Source organism: Prinia subflava, chromosome 3, assembly GCF_021018805.1.
Source record: "Prinia subflava isolate CZ2003 ecotype Zambia chromosome 3, Cam_Psub_1.2, whole genome shotgun sequence".
Lineage (NCBI taxonomy): Eukaryota > Metazoa > Chordata > Aves > Passeriformes > Cisticolidae > Prinia > Prinia subflava.
The window spans coordinates 94,465,092-94,484,961 of NC_086249.1; the positions used below are offsets into that span (position 1 = coordinate 94,465,092).

The window sequence follows — 19,870 nt, forward strand, 5'->3', positions numbered from 1 at the left end:
TTTATCAGCTGAACAGAAAACTGTCCCCTGACTATTTGTGGTTTTATTGCTGCTTGTGTGGGGAGCCTGCTCTGGTATTCTCAGAGTCTGGGCTCTCTTTCTGAGGAAACCATTTTCTGTGTTAGTGTTACAGTATTATGGATGTCACCCATGTACACAGCTGTGTATGGGACCACGCAGTGAAATGAATTGGGAATGGATGTAGTGGAGGAATAGCCCCATTTTCAGCTCTCTGTTCCCTAAAATGTTACAGTGTGTGGCCAACAAGGGCAGCAGTGCCCCTGCAGTGGAGAGGGTGAGTGGTTATAGGAGTAGGTAGAGACTTTAGTAGAGACTAAACTAAAGCTGATGTTTTTCAGAGTGGCCCAATTTTTCTCTGCTCCCTGTGTATGAATTGGAGGGCAGATGGATGTTCTGGGCGATACCTTTACGTGAACATTGGACAAAATCCTTTGAGGGTTTTTTTTCCCTTGGCATTGTTCTAATGAAGCCTTTCAGAAGTGTTTCAGTTTCTCTGTTGCCTTCTATTGGTTAGCAGGCCTTATGGAGCCACACTGCAGCATTGCCACGTTACTGTCACTGTCAGTAGTATGGACATTTGCCAAATGGTAGGTTACTTTTACCTTTTTGATAACATAAATATCTTTTCTGAGCTGTGCGGGGGTCAGGTGAAAGTTTTTCCGCAGTTCTGCCAAGCAGTGTGATAACAGGAGCTCTAAGATAAGGTGTCCACGCTTGGGTGAAGGGTGCAGGCAGGCAGAAGTGTTGGAAGTTTCCCAAGATGTCACTATCCAGTAAACACACAGAGGTTGAAGCTGTGTTTGAAAAAGTGAAGGGTTTGTAAAACATGCTGTTCACATGTGCACTCCAAGGACACTTAGTGCAGCCTCTACACCCCCGGGTTTCTTGGCTGATTTTTCTCTTTGTGACCCTCTCAGGGGAGAGTGTGCAGGGGAGTGTCCTGGAGCTGGGAGCCACTGAGGCCATCAGCTGCCAGCATGTCTGAGATAACACGAACCAGGAACTTGGTAAACAAGGAACCTTCCCTTTCTGCAGCAGTGCAGTTAAAATAGTGGTTCTGTAAGCAGTTTGAGCTGAGTAAACATTGGAGTGTCTGATTAAGGAGGTACCGTTTTGTTACTTTTACATAATGTGAACTGCTGCTTCAATTAGTTTGAACTTTGGAAGTAGATACACTTTCTAGTAGAGAAATCCTTGAGAGTGTGAACTTTTACCTTTCTTTCTGGTGATACTCAGCTGCCAGCTAGCACTGATTCAAAAAAGAGCAGCCAATCAAAAAAACCCCAAACCATTGCATTTGTTACATTTCAAAGGGTTTTTACTCATTACTTTCGTGTTTTTCATCTCTCAGGTAATACTATCCATGAGAGATGCTAAAAAAAATCCCTTTGTCTTTATATTGACTTTCTTATGCTTGTTTTCTTACACTGTAATGATAGATCAAAACAGAATAATAGATACAGGTTATTAGGAAGTTAATTAATTAATCACACAACACAAGTTATTTCTTGTATTTATAGAATTTTTTAGCCTTCATTTATCTAACACCTGTGGTAATGCCTTAAGTATTCTTCTGTTAATACAGAAACCACTGAAGCTCACTTAAGTAGCTTCCTATTAATAATTTCTCATTTGTCAAACCAACTGCATTATTTATTCTTTGTGGTTTTGAAAATACACAGAATTGTGGGCAAAAAAAGTAATTGGTAAATACAATTTTCAGAGCTGTTCTGGAGTGTCCCTGGTTAATCCCATAAGCAGTTTAAAAATTCTTTGGTATGATCTCCCACAGTTTGAGTACAGTGACAGCTTTCTGGCTTTCAGGGGTGTAGCAGGTAGAGGGACTGTAAGGAATGAGTGTAAAGATTAAGGAGGTGTGTTCTGATTTCTGCTCTGCTACTCTGAAATGTGCCTGTATTCTTCTTGTGTTTGCTCCTTTAAAAGCATCTGCTTGATGGGAACATGTGAGTGGACTCAGTTATCTTGGAAGATGGAACAGGAGACTTGTCCTATCAGTGCAATGATGAGGCATTCCTTTATTATGTATTTAGTTATAAGCTGACAAACTTCAGCTGTGATTTTGTTGGTGTGCAGAAGATAAACCTAAGCCCTTTGGCCTTTGGCATGCTCTGTGCATTTAAGCACTTTGGTAGTGGGGTATCAGTGAACAATTTGCCCTCTTGGCATCAGGTGTATATTGTAGCTAGTGGAGGTATTTAAAAACAAAGAGCAGAGCAAACAGAAGTTAGGAGAGAGTGCTGTCAGTTCTGTTTCAGATGTGGCTGTAAACATTGCGTCTAGCTCTGCTCTTTGGTGGGGTCTTGTTGCTCAGAAACAGAGAAGCAGCACAAGTACAGCCAGGCACAGTCTCTAACATCACCTCTCAGAGGTAACAAATCACACAGAGTCAAGACTCAATCAGCATAAAAAGTCTGTAGACCTGTTCAGCCTTAAATGTTCTAAGCTGCCCAGCCAGCAAGACTGGTAAATAAGAGAACAGTCATTATGTACTGTGATAGTATTTAGAATGGGGAATTAGGCAGTTTAAGCTTCCCCTTTTCTATATAACAGAGTAGTGGTGAAAGACTGCTGAACTGGTTGTTGACACACAGGCAAAAACTGGCAGCTAGACTTAGGGTCAGGAAAAAACTGGTGAAAAGGAATCCCACATTCCTTTGCAGCATTCTGGCAGTGTAGAGTGCAAGAAATTATTTTAAAAGTGTATCACTTGTTAAGAATGGTATAAAAAAAATTACTGTCTTGCCTAAGTGGTGCTGAAAAGGAATAAAACATCTGATTTAACTATGTTGACCAATGGCTAGTCTTTTGTACTTTTTGTGGTCTTTGTTCTTTCCTTTGTTCATTTGTAGGGAGATTGGACCTAGATGATCTTTCAATGATTTCTGTGATTCTTTCATTAGCTGGTGTATGTTCTACTTTTGATAAAAATAATTAATACATTTCTTTTCAGTATTCATTATAAATCTACAAAGAATGTTTTTTTGGAAAAGGATCTGTAGAGTTGCAGAGACAGACATAGCTGAACAAGTCTTCCAGCTCTGCTTTCTTTGGAAAGCTGCATTTCACCATTTGTACATCCTAAAACAACATTACACAAACATTGTGGTGTTAACATTAATTAATTATTGGGGAATGTAGCAGAGTTGAGTAATACTGATTTTCCATGCTTCTGCTTTAGAAAGCTATTAATAATTGGTATTTCAAGTATGTGTGGGTTTGCATTTGGGGTAAAAAGGATGGGCTCATTGAAGGTCATAGGTGTTGAGCTGCCTTGGCAGCAGTTTCAAAGTTTCAAAGCAGTTTCCTCCAAGCTGTTTCAAAGAAAATGTTTGTTGAAAGCAGGGGGAGTGTTATCCTGAAAGCTGCCGAGCTCCGTTGTATTCGGTCTGCCATCCAGTGGTGTCAGAGGAAACTGAACAGGAGTCGCACAATTACCTGTCCTGAGATTCCAGCTTAGCCCGAGAGGGGCCGGGTGAAGGAAATTCAGAGTTCTCTGCGTGGGTTGAGGTGCTGGGAAGAAAACACACATTTTCCTAAGGAAATTATAGAGGATGGTCAGGTTGTTTTTCCCTGAGGTTTTTTTTTCCTTTCCAGTCTCCCAGCTATTGTTAGAAGTTGCAGGGGATGACAGTTACAGTAGTGCTTATAATTGCAGTGAAAGAGAATCTTTTGCTATCCATCAGTGTTGAAGAGAGATTGATTTAATTTCAAGGAGTATTTGGGGGAGGAATAACTTAATTAGGGGCTCTAAATGATTCACAGGTCTTGTGAGTGATAGGTTGATCAAATACATCTCTTTAAATAGGTTTGTTTACGTACTATATTTTTGTATTTTCCCTCTGATATTTTGTTATTGACTGGGAGGCATAGTAAACAGATAATATGGTTATGCTGTTGTTGAATTTAATTTTATTTCTAACAATCTGTTTCCAATTCTGTTCCCTCCAGCTTTTTAGATGTTTTAATTAAAGTCAGGAACAGACACAATGACGTGGTTCCAACCATGGCACAAGGGGTGATTGAATACAAGGAAAAATATGGCTTTGATCCATTTGTAAGCAGTAACATCCAGTATTTTCTAGACAGATTCTACACCAACCGCATCTCTTTCCGTATGCTTATTAACCAACACAGTAAGTAACTGCTTTTCTCTTCTTTGAAAACTCTTCAGTTATTGCTTGTAAACCTGAAGATGAAGCTTTATTTTGTATTTTTTTTTCCTTACTCATGACTATGCTGTGCTAATTTTGGGAAGAGATATACTGGCAACTGGTTAATTTGGTACTTTGCAATGATCAGAAATGAATCCAAAACATCAGTGTGCTTTCTTTTAGAATTATCAGTCTTGGTTACTGTGACTGTTGCTTTTTAGTCTTGTTGGCTGAGATAGCTTGTGAAGTGATACATGAAGTATTTTTAGGTAGTAGTAGAGCAGCTGTACCTTCCTGCTCAAAAAGCTTTCAACATAGTTTGTAGAGCTCATATTTATTTCCTAATGAAATGCAAAGATGCTGTAAATGTTGCATAGGTTAGGCGCTATACATATTGTTTTTTCCAGCAAGTTATCTAGACTTTCTTGCCTTCTGAAGAGGCTGAGTATTTCTAATTCAAGTTTTAAATTATATCTCTTGTCTTTCCTTACTTCCTATTTCCAATTTATGGATAAATGCTGGAATTTTTCATCCTTTGTCACTGGGTTCTGTTTCATTTGCTGTTACTAATAAACTCACTTTTTTATATTCGTATTACAGAGTGAAGGGAGTTACTTGCACAGCTCCTATTAACCAGTATGTGCAACCATGCAGAAAGTGATCTGAGTCAAGTTAAGGACAGTCTTCTGATCTGTTTTAGTGTGTCTCGTGCCTTTTAGCTCTAGAGCTTCATCCTCTCCTCAGTATTCCTCTTTTCTGAGCTCTTAGAAGTTGTTGTACGCTACAGATCATGTGGATGCTGGAGTATGAGGTGGTTTACTACAAGCTGTGTGTCTTTGCAGTAACCTATCATGTGACTAACAAATGCCTTGCTCTGGGTGTACAGATAGCTTGAATGTGGCAAAGCATACAAAATGAGATAAATGTACAGCTTTTTCTTTACTTGCACCTGGGCAGAAAAGTGACTGACGTAAAACCAAGTTAAGAGGCTTCCACAGAAGAGTTCTAGCAATAGAGTATACATATTGCCCTAATAAAATTCTTGGGCTGAGTGCTACCATAAATTGCACTAATTCTAAAATACTAAACTTGATTCATTGAGCTGAACTAGCTTTTCCTATGGCTCCTCCTCTTTTACTTGTTGGAGCCTAAAACTGCTTGTAGATGCTTAAAGTTTAGTTAACCTTGTGTAATGTCTGTATGTTAGCAGTGTTAGAGGTCTGTCTGTGATGGCAAATATTAATCTTGAAGCACTGAAGAAAAAGATAATTGGAAAGCAGAATGCAAACCCAAGTTTTTACATAGTTTGCATTTCTGTTCCTGCATTCCTGGCAGACTGTTTCCTGCAGCACTGTTCTGCAGGACACAGTGCCCAGTGTGGGAGCTTGCTGTGCCCAGGGTAGGAAAGACCTTCAGATTTAGACTTCTGCTCACCCCCTGCTGCACTTGCCTTATGTCAGGGCTCACTAACTTGCTGAAATGGGAGAAAAACACTCCTGAAATAAAGTACAAAATCTTTGTACTTCTTGGAGAGTCGTCTTTAAACTCTTGGTGAAGGTTCTGGTGAGTACCAGACCCTTGTACAAAGAGGGAATGGGGATTACACTGCTGAGATCCAGGGAGAAAGGTGAGTGAGTGAGTGAGACCTCTGTGAAACTGCAGCTTAGGTGAGTGTAAAAGGCTTTGAATGATGCATTGTTGTGAGTGCTTCTATTCTGGCGTAACAGTATGAATGAAGTGTTTTACATCTTAATTTTGTCTAATTCTTGATAATCTGCTTTGAAATGCAGGTTTTCACCTTAACCCTCCCACATTATGAATTCTGTTTTAACTACTCTTAACTGTAAAACCAGAAAATTTAACAAAAAAAGGGAGGGAAGATGAGCAATTAGACAAGTAGTCCTCTTAAGGATTCTGGCAATTTGCTGGAGTACCTTTTTACAAAGTGGTGCAATATCCAGTAAATCTCAGATACCATCAGATTCAAACTTTCTGGCCTGCCTCAAGGGTAATAAATAATTTCCTACCATTTCTTTTTTATTTTAGCACTTCTGTTTGGTGGAGATATTAATCCTGCTCATCCCAAACATATTGGAAGTATTGATCCTAATTGTGATGTGGCAGAGGTGGTTAAAGGTAAGATGAAGATAATCTTGTTGTTACTGAAATCCCCCAACTTAAAATATTCAGAAATATTATATTGAGATAGAAGAATCTGAAGGTGATTTAAATCCTTTTTTTTTCTTATTTTATTAAATGAAAGTTCTACTCACAATAAAGCCCTGGGCTTGTTGAGACTTTCTAATGTCTTCATTATTGAAAAGAAAGAAACCTTTGGTCTGTTAACAGAACTAAGAAAACAGTTTGATTTTTAATAGCCTTAATCTGTACTTTTAAATGTCAGATGAAGTGTCTAAATGTTTTGTTAAACTTTAGATGTTTTCTTCCTGAAATACTTAGAAGCAGGTTCTCATGCACTGCTTTTGTATCACATGCTGCTATTACAGAAAGCTGAGAGTAAGTGAAATTTCCATTTTGTTTAGTTTTGTTTAGCTTGGCCTTTCAGTAGAATGTCCTCAGGTGTACAGATATGCCAGTGGAACTCCACTCTCCTCTGTCATCTGGTCATAGCACAGCTTGTTGTGTCTCCTGCAGAAGACATGGGTGTGATGATTGCACCTGACTGATCTGGCACAGGCACACTGGAAGTCCTGCTTGCTCTGTTGTTACTGTTTACGTGCCTTCAGAGGGCTAGCAAGGAGGCATGAGGCAATGCTGGCTGCTTCAGGAACCTCTCCATGGAAGATTCACACTCTGGCTGTATCTATTTGCAAATGCAGGTCTTGCTGTAGGAGAGAATTCCAGGCTCTGTCCTTCACTGCTGTTTGTGCAGCTGCAAAGAGAGGAAGACTGTCTTTCTCCCCTTCACTTCCTCAGCCTTTGGTGAAGTGAGAGGGAAGCCTTTCTTGTCTCAAAGTCTGACCTGGATGATAGCTCACTTTGTGATGCTTTTTACAGCTCCCTTACAGCTTTTTTTCCTGGCTCTTCTTGGCTCCTAGAGTGGCCTTTTTCAGCAGCTTTTTTTTTTCTTTTGATTGACCTTCCTTCACTTTGGCCTCAGCATTTTATATGTTACAGCCAAGTTGTTTATTTAGCTTTGCCTTCCAATAGCAATATTTAAATCAATTTTGCTCATCAGATTCACAGTTGCTGCCTTGGCCAGGGGAGTGCATAGTGTCAGAAGGTGCTAAGTCCAGTTTTCAAGCAAGTAGCTAAAATAGATCATACACAACTCTGACCAAACAAGGATGTAGCAAACAGTGTCCAGTATTGCCTTTCAAAGAAATGAAATGTCCTTGGAGACAGGGGCTGTGTAGTCCTGTTAGGGAGTCAAGATGATGGAGGCCTTTTCCTTGTGGAATTGGTGGAGGGGGGTTAATTTATGTTCTCTATGCTGTGCTAGCTCCCAAATGTTCTGGTTCACAGGCAGCATTCTGAGCAGTTTATCAGTTAAAATGCTGATTTTGGTACTGTATGTGGCAGCTATAAGCCCTGTATGCCCTTCAAACAATGAAGAAATTATTTGAACAGCCACTTCTTGCTTCAAGCAGCTACACCAAGTGTTGTGTCTGTGCTGCCTGGGGTGGCTATCTCTGTCTTGCTGACTGTCCTGCAATAAGACTTTGGAGCTGACAGTGAATCCAGGGTTTTTTCCTGGAGCCAGAACTTTAGATTTACCAATAGATCCCTCACTGTTATTGGCACTTCATCTCCACCCACACCATGAAGCGTGTTGTGAACTTCACAGTCACTTCCACAGTCTTAGGACTCTGCCAAAGAGTTGGCTTTTAGAGGAAGATTAAATGTTAGACTGCACTCACACTGTTTGACCCAGATTTGCTAAGAAACCAGTAAGAAATCTTTCAAATACAGAATTACAGAATGGGTCAGATTGGAAGGGAGCACAAATCATGTGTTCCAACCTCCCTCCCTGCTCAAGCAGGGCCATCCCAGAGCACATGGCACAGGATTGTGCCCAGATGGTTCTTGAACATCTTCAGTGAAGGAGATGCCACAGGGCATCTCTGCCTCTCTGGGCAGTCTGTGCCAGTGCTCGTTCACTGCACAGGGAAGAAATTCTTCCTCGTGTTCAGCTGGAACTTCCTGTGCATCAATTTCTGCCTCTGGTCCTATTGCTCAGCATCACAGAAAAAAGCCTTGAAAAGGCTCCATCCTCTCGGCACCTCCCCTTCAGATACTTTAAACAGTGATGGGGCTGAACAGGCTCAATTCTCTCAGTCTCATAAGAGAGGTGCTCCAGTCCCTTAATTGTCTTTGTTGCTCTCTGTTGGGCCCACTCCAGGATCTCCATATCTCTCTTGTCCTGAGGAGCCCAGAGCTGGCCACAGCACTCCAGATCCCCTCATCTCCCCGGGGCTGAGTGGAGGGGCAGGATCCCCTCCCTGCCCTGCTGGCGATGCTCTCCCTAATGCACCCCAGGGTCCCATTGGCCCTCTTGGCCCCGGGGCTCTGCTGGCTCAGGGACAGCTCCTTGTCCACCAGGAGCCCCAGGCCCTTCTCTGCAGAGCTGCTGCAGCCTGTGCTGCTGCCTGGGCTTGTCCTTCCCCAGAGCAGGGCCCTGCATTTGCCTTTGCTGAGTTTCAGACCATCCCTCTGCCCATCCCTGCAGCCTGTCCAGGCCCTTCTGAGGGGCTGCAGAGCTCTGGGGGTATCGGGCACTCCTGCCAGCTCTGTGCCAGCAGTGACAGTGCTGAGGAGGCCTCTGCCCCTTCCTGCAGGTCACTGATTAATCAGTTAAATGATATTGGGCCCAGTATTGAACCCTGGGGGGCACCACCAGTGACAGAGGGTGCTTAAACTTTTCTACCTGTGTTTCAACAATACATAAAGCCTGATTTGGGCTATGGGGAGGTATTTTCAGGGGGAATCATTTTTGGTTCAGTGGGAAGGAATGAAGAATCTTATTCAGCTTTTTTTTTCTCAAAAGACCTTGAAAATTAAATATTGTAAACAGTACTGTGTTTGGAAAACCTGAACTTATGGCTGCAATGTCATCCTCTTTTTATTTGAGGTGAAAGAACAAGTATTAAATTGTGATCAGGAAATAAAAAATAAGTAGATTTTATGGTCAGCCTAAGATTATATCCATTTGGTTTTTAAGCCGCAAAGAAAGAAGAAAAATAGCTTCTCTCCAGTAATATGCTTTTCTTTGTAGAGCTTTAGATAGAGTTTTCCCTTTCCTGACAACTGGGCTATGAGTGTACAGAGAAAAAGGGATCAGATTGGATACCAGCTTCATGTTAGTAAACTGGAGCTCAAAGTGAGTGTTCTGTTTGTGGTAGTTCACAGGGAAGATGAACAGTGCTGGTCATTGCTAGAAGATTTTGATAAATCAGTGCTTGTTCTATTGTGTTGTAGATGCTTATGAAACAGCTAAGATGTTATGTGAACAGTACTATACAGTGGCACCTGATCTGGAAGTTGAAGAATTCAATGGTAATTATGAAATTAATTTACCTGACATACATAAGAAAACACATTTCTGGTATCTGTTTTGATTTCTAGTTTTGTTAATTAATTGTAAGTTATAATTTGAACTATGCAGTTGCCTTTATTCTAATGTGTCTACATGGGCACCTGAATTATAGTTTATCATGATGTGTACTTCTTTATGCTGAATTCTATCTGCTAAATTAATTATCACTTTAAAGAGAATAAACCAAGACTCCTCATAAGTCAGAAGGAAACCTTCTGCCTGCCCTCTAATCTTCGAACAGAACTGAAACCTGTTTCATTCTGAAGTATGCTTATAAACCCATGAATTCCACTGACACTCTCAACACAGTGGTGAGCCCTTCTGTGTAAGATGGCAAAATTGGAATTTTTATTAGCTAGTCTATGCTTTAAATCCTATCATAAACTTCTCGCATGAAAATCTGTTTCCAGTTGATTGCAGAGGTGAAAATTGGATGACACAAAACTGATGAGACGGTCCTTGTCAGCATATTGACTGCTTTTGTTCATTATTTTATTGACAAGAGGGAGCTTTTGTTTGTTTGTTTGTTTGGGGTTTTTGTTGTTGTTTTTGTGGGTTTTTTGTTTTGTTTTGTTTTTTGTTTTGTTTTTTGTTTTGTTTTGTTTTTTGTTAGAAAAAAATCCTGAGTGATCCTTTCCCAGACTTTGGACAGAGCCAAACATAAGACTAACATGGTTCCAAATTTCAACAGAAGAGTTGCAAAAGCCTCAGAAATAGGTCCCACTCAGTGGGAGTGTGTGATACATGGGATATGTGTTGCTCAAAGCACTATTGAGCAGTGTAGAAATATTTCTCTGCACAAGGTCTACTGTCAGCAGTGATGCATTGCCACCCATCTCTCCCAAAACCAAAAGATCCGACCTTCCCCTTTTAAGCTGACTGATTCTAGAGATGAAAGTACCGAGTGGTGCAGCAGAGGAATCAGTCCATGCTAAATTCATCTGAAGGCATAAGTGAAAAGCTCCAACAAGCAGAGAAACCAAGTTGCTGTAGCTCAAAAAAAAAAGTGAAAAAGAATTACCTGTTTGCTTTAAAACATCTTATTATCGATATGAGGAAAGCAACTTTGCAAACTGCCTCGCAAAAGCAACAATAACTCATTTTCTGTCTCTGTGCCTCAAACAAGTGAGAGTCAGTTTGCCTTGGTTTCAGTGAAGCGTAAGGGAATGGGAGTATGGATTGACAAAATAAATAGAATAAAATATCAAGTTGCCTTGCAGAGCATTGTTTTGGTCTTCTCCTTTTCCTAGGAATTTTCACTACTATGTCACTCAAAATAATGACTGGGATTATTAGCAGCCCTCAGTGCCAAAAGGAATGAAGTTGACTCCAGTCATGTTCTTTGTGCATATTTGTATCTTCCTGGAATTTATGGAGCAGACAGTTTCAGACTTCCCTTCAGTCTGAGCTGCAGCTCAGTCTGACTCTGTGACTGCATCATTTAATGCCAGTAGAATTTGAATGTTCAGGGATGACTTCAGCCCCAAAACTGTCAGGGCCTGTATTAAATACAGCTGTATTACTTCCTGCCCAGTCAGTCAGTGAACATTCTGGCATTCAGGGCTGTGCCAAGCCTTACCCCTCTGCTGGAACACTCACAGTGGGACACAGTGGACAAATTCAGTGATGGTTTGGAATACAGAAGCTGTGATAGTGTTTGAAGTACTTTTGAAATTTTTTATGAATACTTACATTTTGTGTGTTTTAATGAAGGGAAAATACGTAGTTGTTTTTAGAATATTTAGGCAGTGGGTTCTTTAGTTTAAGAATCTTTTTGTGCAGCAAATATTGTGCTTAAATAGTATGTGAGCATGTGAAAGTTTCCCACTTAAGTAGGGAAGTTTTCTTGGCTAACATACACTGCTGTATGAAACCAACCACTGCTCAGTGAAGTTTTGTAACTAAACGAAGTCTGCTGACCGGATGGATTTGAAGATCATAATTATAATGAGTTCTTTCAGGTGATAGCAGTGACTAAAATTTGTTTTTACTTCAAAATTTTCACTGAGAAAATTAGAACATGCTTACATACCTGTCATACCTACATGTTCATGTTATTCTGGTAAAGGGCAATGCTACAAAAATACTGTAATGAACAAAAATGATTTGACATTTTTATTTCTCTTTTTTTTAGCTAAAGCTCCAAACAAGCCTATTCAAGTAGTCTATGTACCTTCTCATTTGTTTCATATGTTATTTGAATTATTCAAGGTAGGTTGCACCTGTTAATATTTGTTAGGGTTTTGTGACCCTGTTACTGTTGAAACTGAGATTCCTTTCAGTTGCAGCTCTTAAATGTTATTTCAGTTTTCCTTTTTTAAGCTTTTTCTTAAGTTTCAAACACTCTTCACTTGTTTAGAAGCCAGACTTAAACCCCTCTCTTATGAGCTTGTGTACATAAAAACTCCCTGGTTTCCCACTTCTCCTGTTGTGCTTTTGTAGCCTTTTTGATTAACTTAGAACACTCAGGACAGTCTAGTTTTGCAGTGATGGAATATTCATATCCTTGCAATTTTTATGAGCTTGCTTCTTTATTGCATATTTGAGGACTGCTTAGGATCAGTGTCTTTATTGTGAAAACAGGCCCTGTATCTTTGAATAGTGTAGATGACATGCTTTGTTTTGGTTTTGTGTTTTCTGGATAATTGAAACGATTCAAAATGGAACATGTGAGAGCTATTACGTGGCTTGAAAGAACAGAGCAGGTCTCTAAGTGGTGCAGCTGAACACCAGAAATTGAGGGGAAAACTTGTATTTGGCAGAGAGAAACTTTTTCAAAGTACTGGTTTTTGAGGTTTGATTTCTGACATTTGTCAATTATGTTCATTTAAGTCTTCTCCCATTTTTGGCATTTGTAACATTAGTTTTGGGACAGAAGAGATGAGAATTTGTACGGTACACATGAGTATCTTTTTGGTACAAGTCATGAAACAGGCTGAAGTCAGTAAGTTGTAGGTGTAAAGAACTGGGAGGGGCTGGCAGTGGAAACTCTGTTAACATGAAGTCAGAGTGGCAGATGGTAACTTAAACATGATGTGACCCAGGCTGAGAAAATCCAAACTAGCTTTCTGTGGTGAACATCACTGTTGGTGTGGTGGACAATGGAGGTGAAGGACGTTCTCATCCTGTGGATATATTTACTTGATTTCACACAGGGGAAGAAAAAAAAAAATCCTTGCTTTCTTTTCTCTGACTATATCAAATAAATAAAAGTTATGTATAACAAGTTGTAATTTAAAAATTTAACTGGGCAATTCATTGACTTGATGGCACTTGAATTTGTGTTAAATACAACTTTTTCTATCTTGTGCACAACTGTAGGACAGAGTAGATGCTGCACAATAAATTCAGGTTCTAACTTGTCACAAAAAGCTCATGTGTTAAAGTTAGAATCACAGAGACTGTATTTTCTTTTCTCTTCAGAATTCAATGAGAGCTACAGTGGAGTTGCATGAAGGTAAGAAAGAAGCCTGTCCATCGATCAAAACCTTAGTCACTTTGGGGAAAGAAGATCTATCTATTAAGGTAAATGCCTAAAAAAAATACACAGCTTGCAAACCTGCTAGGTTTAGAGTAGTATGACTTTTAATTTGAAAAAGCAAATTAATTATTGTATCACCTGCTTTATATTCATTAGAACAGATTATTTTCAGGAAGGACCTACAAGGGGCATCTTGTCCAACTTCCTGATCTCTTCAGGGCTGACCAGTAGTGAGAGCATGTTTGTTAGGGGCAGTGTCCAAATGCATCTGTCACTGACAGACTTGGGCCATTGACCATCTCTCCAGGAAACCTGTCCTGCTCTTCCCCTGCTCCTCCCACACAGAAATGCTTCCTGATGTTGCAGCTTTCAACTGTTCCCACATGTCCCATCACGGGATCCAGGGGGATGATCAGCACCTCCCTCAGGAAGCTGTAGACCATGGCAAGGTCACTCCCAGCCTCTTTTCTCCAAACCAGACAGCAGACAAAGTCCCTAACTGCTCCTTTGGTATTTCTAAAGTAATTTAGGTAATGCTTCTTGATGTTTTGTGGTTTTTTTCCAAACCTAATGTTTAAAACTCTTCAATTTTCATTCCTTAGATAAGTGACCAAGGTGGAGGTGTACCTCTAAGAAAAATAGACAGATTGTTTAACTACATGTACTCAACAGCACCCAGGCCCAGTCTGGAGCCCTCGAGGGCTGTGCCTTTGGTAAGCAATTGCAATATATATTTAAATGTCCCTTTGCCCCACTGTGATTTTACATTTCCCTTCACTGCAATCTGCTGGATCAGGTTTTCCTTTGAGGAAATGGTTTATAATTAGCAAGTCTATCCAGGTAGAACAGGAGAAAATGAATTCTTTTATAATCACTTAGTCGATGGAATAGAAAATTACTTTGCTTTGTCTTGATGTTACATTCTTGGAAACAAGCATAAAAAACCTGCATAAGCACGGTATTTTCACAGGTTAATGGGCAGGATCTTTAGTGCTATATTACTGAGCAGGTAAATGACCTAATGAGCTCCTCTGGTGTATAAATTACTGTTAATGTAAGTTTTCTATCAGAAATTGATTAAAAAGGTGGGCCACAATGCTGGGCACTTGAGAAGCACCTTCTGGCAATGCACAAGCTTATACTGAAGCTTGGAGATCATTTTTCTGTAAGTTATGGATTGTAAAAACACATCAAAAAACATTCCTGAACCTGCATGTGGTATGAACATATTTGGTATATTCCTATTTAGTTAGAAATGTCTCATATGATGCTCCTTTCTGAGATGCATCAGGGCTATATTTCAAATAAAAAATAATTCCCCATAGTTTCTTTTAGGCAGGGAAATTATTTCAGTGTTGAATATGTCAATTCTTTTAGCAGGCATGGTTTAAAAAAAATATTAAAATACTATTTCTAAATTGTTTTACTAAGTTGCATGTTGGCTCATTGTGATAAAAATTGTATAGCTGCTGTTCCACTTGACTGGTTTTCAGTAGGTGGAGTAATACATACACTGTATTTTGCCTCTGTTCATCTCTGTTTCTTCTGATGCAATCCTTTATCTCTAAGCCTATTGAGAAGTTGATTCTCTAAGGAATATCCTTTCCCTGCTTAGGAGCATTCCCATCTAGCATGTTCCTAAGTGGTTGTTGAAATGGGTTTTTGTTTGTTGGGTTTTTTTTCCTCCCCTACTGATACTTCTGTGCTTCAAGTGCCGTCAGATGGGTAATAGAATGTGGGGCAGAGTATGGAATCACAGGATTGTTAAGAGTGGAAGTGACTTCCCAGGATGGAGTCCAGCCTTTGACCAATTCCCCATGTGAATTAAACCACAGCACTAAGTGCCATGCCCAGCTGTTTCCTGAGCACTTCCAGGGATGGTGACTGACTCCAGTGCTTCCCAGCCAGCCACTTTCAATCCTTGACAATCCTTTCAGTGAATAAATTATTCCTGGTGTCCAGCCTGAACCTCCCTGGCACAGCTTGGAGCTGTTCCCTCTTGTCCACGTGACTATTTTGGATATAAATATTTATCAGTAAACTTGAGGGTAAAATCAGTTCAGAGTGGCTCAGAGGTAATAAATTACCTCTTAGCTTATGAGCAGAAAGTCTTTATGGTGCTGCCTCAGTCCACATGGGTACCACTGTGGCATGGCAGTGCATTGCACTGGGGGAGGTGTGAAACCCAGTCCTGTGTCTGCTCTCACTGGGTACTGATCTTTCACAGCTCTTACCTCTACAGCACATCTCAGTCTTGTGTCTCAAACTTCTGCTTTTTCATAGGAAATCTTCTTCAGTGCGGTGAGTGAGAGGGAACAGGTTGTAATTCAAATATAAGCTTTTTTCTTTGTCACAAATGGTAGAATCTCTCTTGATGAATAATCTGCCTTTGTTCTGTCTCACTTTTGATCAGCAATTTACAGTATCAGTCTACAAGGATTTCCTGAAACTTGTTCTCAGGATAAACTTATACCTTGATTACCGGTTGTATTCACTATTAAACTGTCTCTTCCTTTGTAGCTCTGATTGTAAAATGTGTTCATCTTAGGACTGACAGTATTCTTTTTTCAGTGCATCTTTAGCAATGCATTGCTGTGTTTACTTCCCCATCTTCAAAACTGCTTACTTTGATTCTGTGGCATTTATCCTTGGTATTCTTCTGTGTCCCATTTTCAGGCTTTATTTTCCTTTCCCAGTCTATGTCACTGTAGTCAAACCTACAAAGGATTCCCCTCTTGTGAGTCTGGCAGCTTTTGCCCTGTGAGTCTGACCAATGCCTGCACAAGACTGAACATTAAGAAAAGCTGTTCAGCTCCATTATTTATATGTGTGTGCAGAAAGAAGAAAGTCACAAACTGTGAGTCTGTGCCATATCTTGCCATTAACAGGAACAAGGCCACAGCAGTGAAGTTTGACAAGTTATGTGTTATGGCCCAGATCCAGTTATAAAAACAATTACGCAATGCTTTGTATGTCAGTGTGGAAGTAAAAATCCTTCAGCAGAAAGGTTCCACATCAATCCTCTTTGATGCCCATACAGAAGGAGTTTCTTTATTGTTTAGTGCCAAAGACCAAACCACTAAAGAATTACAGTGCTGCAGAAGGTTGGTAGTGTCATCCTGGACTTAGGTCATGTTCTAAGCTAGGCTGGGGTGCAGTGTAAATAGAGATATTTTTCTGTTCTGACATTTCTTCCCCTTGTGAATATGATCCCCTGTCTAATTTATGAAACATTCATGGAACTGGGCAGTTGAAGAGAGGTATCCTTCTGTTGATTGGGGAAAATTTTTGCTCCCTGTCATTGCAAATGTTGTTTAAATACTGCTGAGAAACCTTGTTACCATGGCAGCATTGAGATCCTAGCAGGTCTTGGGTTCATCTGCACACAGAGTACACATTTAAAACACATGGTCATGTTTAATGATAGTAGGGTTTTCTTAGGGAATTTGATGGTTCTCTCTCTGACAGCATTTGTTTAGAGCAGGAGAAATGTGGCTTAAATTAGCTTTAATTTAAATCTGTCTATGCTAGTAACACAGAAATGTGATAACTTCCTACTTGTTTAATGCATACTGTAACATGTAATGATAAATTTGCTCTGAGGAGCTTTCCTTTCTCAAGGCAGCTGTGCTGTCATGGACTGTTCTGTCCTCTAGGTCAAACACAAATCTGTGTAGGAAGCACCTCTTGTTAATTGTCTTTTGCAAAATGGACCCTTTGCAAGGCCAGGTTTAATAAGGTGCTCATGTGGGGTCTCTTGTCTCTGTATTTCTTGTAAGTTATCTGTGCACAGTGCACAGAGGAGCTGACAGGAAATGTTTGAAAGAGGGCTGGATGAAATAATGATGTGGGCTAGTGCACAGCATAAAGGAACAGGAGACAAACAGAAGTTGGGTTTTAAGGAGGGGTAGTTGTGGAGTGAGGAAAGTATAAAGTGTTTTCAGTATTGTTTGATACTGCCCTGTACTTGAGCTGGTCCTTGGGGTATGGACTGTCCACAGGTTGCCTTTTGGTCTCTGTGCATTTTAATTTCTGTAATGTATTTATTGTCCAGTCTCCAGAAAAGGAAGTCAGCTTTTTACATTTTTTTAGTTCTTTGTAAGACAGTCAAATCAATTTTTAGAGGTTAAGAAAGAAATCTCTGAAGTTTCAGGGCCAGGTGTTTGAAAGTGTTGCATATATCTCTAGTGGGAGAAGAAATTTCTCTTAGAGAAGTGTAAAATATGATGTTGGGAAAAGTGCAGCTAAGCAACTGTTTTAACTCTGTTAAGGGACACTAATAACAGTGTGTGAAAAGGGCATATTTGGCATTTCCATTTCTCATTTGACTTAGAAGAACTGAGTGAACAACTATGAACCAATTTAATACTAAATTTAGAATTCTGTAAAAGCAATGCAAAAAAAGGCCAAAAGATATCATAGTAGATGACAGCAAGAGAATTTGTGATGGATACTGCAGTACAAGTTCTTTAGTGTTCACTTTTCCCTCAAGGGACTTCCTATAAAATGATACCACATATTAGCTGTACATAATGCTTGCAAATCCTTCTTAGCATTCTCTTTTTTGTATCATTTTAGGCCTTTGTTTATAAAATTCGGGGCATGTTTATCACTTTTCTATCAGGTTGCTTTTGTAAAAATATTATTGGGTATTATAATTTATTGGTTTTCTGAAAGCTTCAATTGTCTAATCTTTTTCATAGTCCATCCATAGTCCATAGTCCAAGTCCTGCCTTGCCGTGTATATGTTTGATTTTTTTTCCAAATGCTTGTGTGTTCAGAATAGTTCCTTTATTGCACTGGATAGTCCTGAAAAATTCAGGTGGGATTTGAGTGCATAACCAACCACTGTGGTTCTCAGCACATAGCCAGTCATCTGAACAGAGTCATGCTTTGAGCAAAATCTTATTCCCTGGCTGCACTCAGAGAGCCTTGGAGGGTTTTCTTACAACTTTTCTGGCAATAGAGGGTTGGAAGAGGTGCCAAGTGATTGACCTTATTGCAGACATGGTTATGAATATTAGTTTTGTCAATTTAAAATCTAAACTTTGTACCCATCAAGTCCATTACACTTTGGAAATTTTGTGGACTGTACTGTGTGTGTCTCAGTCCTCAGGAGATCATTCTGTGCTGTGGCATCTGCTCTTTGGTTAAACTGAGAGGATAATTTGCCTTGTATTGGTCTGTGTGTTCCTCTGCAGGACTCTGCTGATCTCCGTGGCAGCAGTCACTTAATAGTGTGACCTGGGTGAAGCAGACAAGAGTTGTCTCTGGCTTTCTTGTGTAGTCTCCCGGGTGTGGACACATTTGAGATAATAATCATAGGCCTGGGGGAGAAAAAAATCTGCTGTCAAAACTGATTTTTGCCAAAGAAAGAATGCAGTACTGCAGCAATGGTCATCACAGGAGGAAGCTGTGTAGATCACTGGTTTGCTCTGCTGGTTGCAGGCAGCGTGTATGGTATGCTGCACCTGCCTGCCTCTGAGAAAATGTAAATGGGCAAGGGAGTTCTAGCAAGACTCAGCCCTTTTTGTAGTAAAAACTAATGCACAGGAAAAAATGAGTTTCATGCTCAAAAGGCTGAATATGGACTTAGAGTATAAGCTGAGAAATAAAGCAAAGCTTCAAAAAGAATTTGATACAAATTTAGACATCCTCTCTTTTGTAAATTAATATGATCTGTTGCATTTTTTTAAACTTTTCATCATGTTTTCCTTTTGTTCTCTTGTTTTTGCAGGCTGGGTTTGGCTATGGATTGCCAATTTCTCGTCTGTATGCGAGGTACTTTCAAGGTGACCTTAAACTCTACTCAATGGAAGGCGTGGGTTCAGATGCTGTTATTTATTTGAAGGTATGTATTTCACCCTTTTATAAACTAGTAATGCAGTACAGGTGGTTTTTAGCAGGCTCTTTTCACTTTTCAGCTTGTTTTCAAATTTTTTTCTGCTATCTTGGACACTTTTACCTAAATCAGTTACATAAAATCCTAAACCCCAAGGTTATATCTGGCACTAATAGTAGTTTGTTTGCTTTGATTTTTTTTTCAGTCCCTGTGTTGGATTGTTGCATTTTGTTAATGTATCATAAGTGGTGAATCTTCCAAGAACTGTGATGAGAGATAATTTTGGTTAATGCTTTTTGATTCTAAGTTTTGGCCACAATAGAAATGAGAAGACTATTGGCCAACTCCTGACTAGTAAATGTGTTCTATTCTATGCAGTTGTTGATGCAATAGACTGTATTGATCCTGTTGTCATTTTCTGGGAAAGCCCAGGCTACTCAGGGGCTAAAGGCTGGCACTGCTTGAATTCCACCAGGGAGTTTAAAAGAAGAGTGTACAGCTCGTGCAGGTTGTTGGCTTTGCACTGTCACTGTGCCCTGCTGTCTATAGCTAGTGAGTTGTGCACTCTCTGCTTCTGATGGGTTTGATCCTCTGTGTGTGTGTGTGGAGGAAGATGGTCTGGCCTTTCTCAGAGGAAGAAGGTGGCCCAGGGCACTGTGGGGTCAGCACCACAGGTCACTGTGCTGGCAGAGCCCAGGGGCATTGGGGAGGAGAAGGGTTGGAGCAGCAGTCTGCTCTGTGTCAGTGACAAATCTCACTGAAATGCTTCTGACCAAAAATCTTTTTCTTGCTATCTG

At 40.1% G+C, this 19,870-nt stretch overlaps 1 protein-coding gene across 1 annotated transcript in view; it reads left to right on the forward strand.

Annotated features, from left to right (window-relative positions):
- The window catches only part of PDK3 (pyruvate dehydrogenase kinase 3), a 51,535-nt gene that overhangs the window by 28,912 nt on the left and 2,753 nt on the right, over nt 1-19,870 (forward strand). The window contains exons 4-10 of the mRNA XM_063392976.1: nt 3,991-4,175; nt 6,240-6,329; nt 9,633-9,710; nt 11,885-11,961; nt 13,174-13,275; nt 13,834-13,944; nt 18,969-19,082. Coding sequence (XP_063249046.1) covers nt 3,991-4,175; nt 6,240-6,329; nt 9,633-9,710; nt 11,885-11,961; nt 13,174-13,275; nt 13,834-13,944; nt 18,969-19,082 — 757 coding nt within the window. The remainder of the gene's footprint in view (nt 1-3,990; nt 4,176-6,239; nt 6,330-9,632; nt 9,711-11,884; nt 11,962-13,173; nt 13,276-13,833; nt 13,945-18,968; nt 19,083-19,870) is intronic.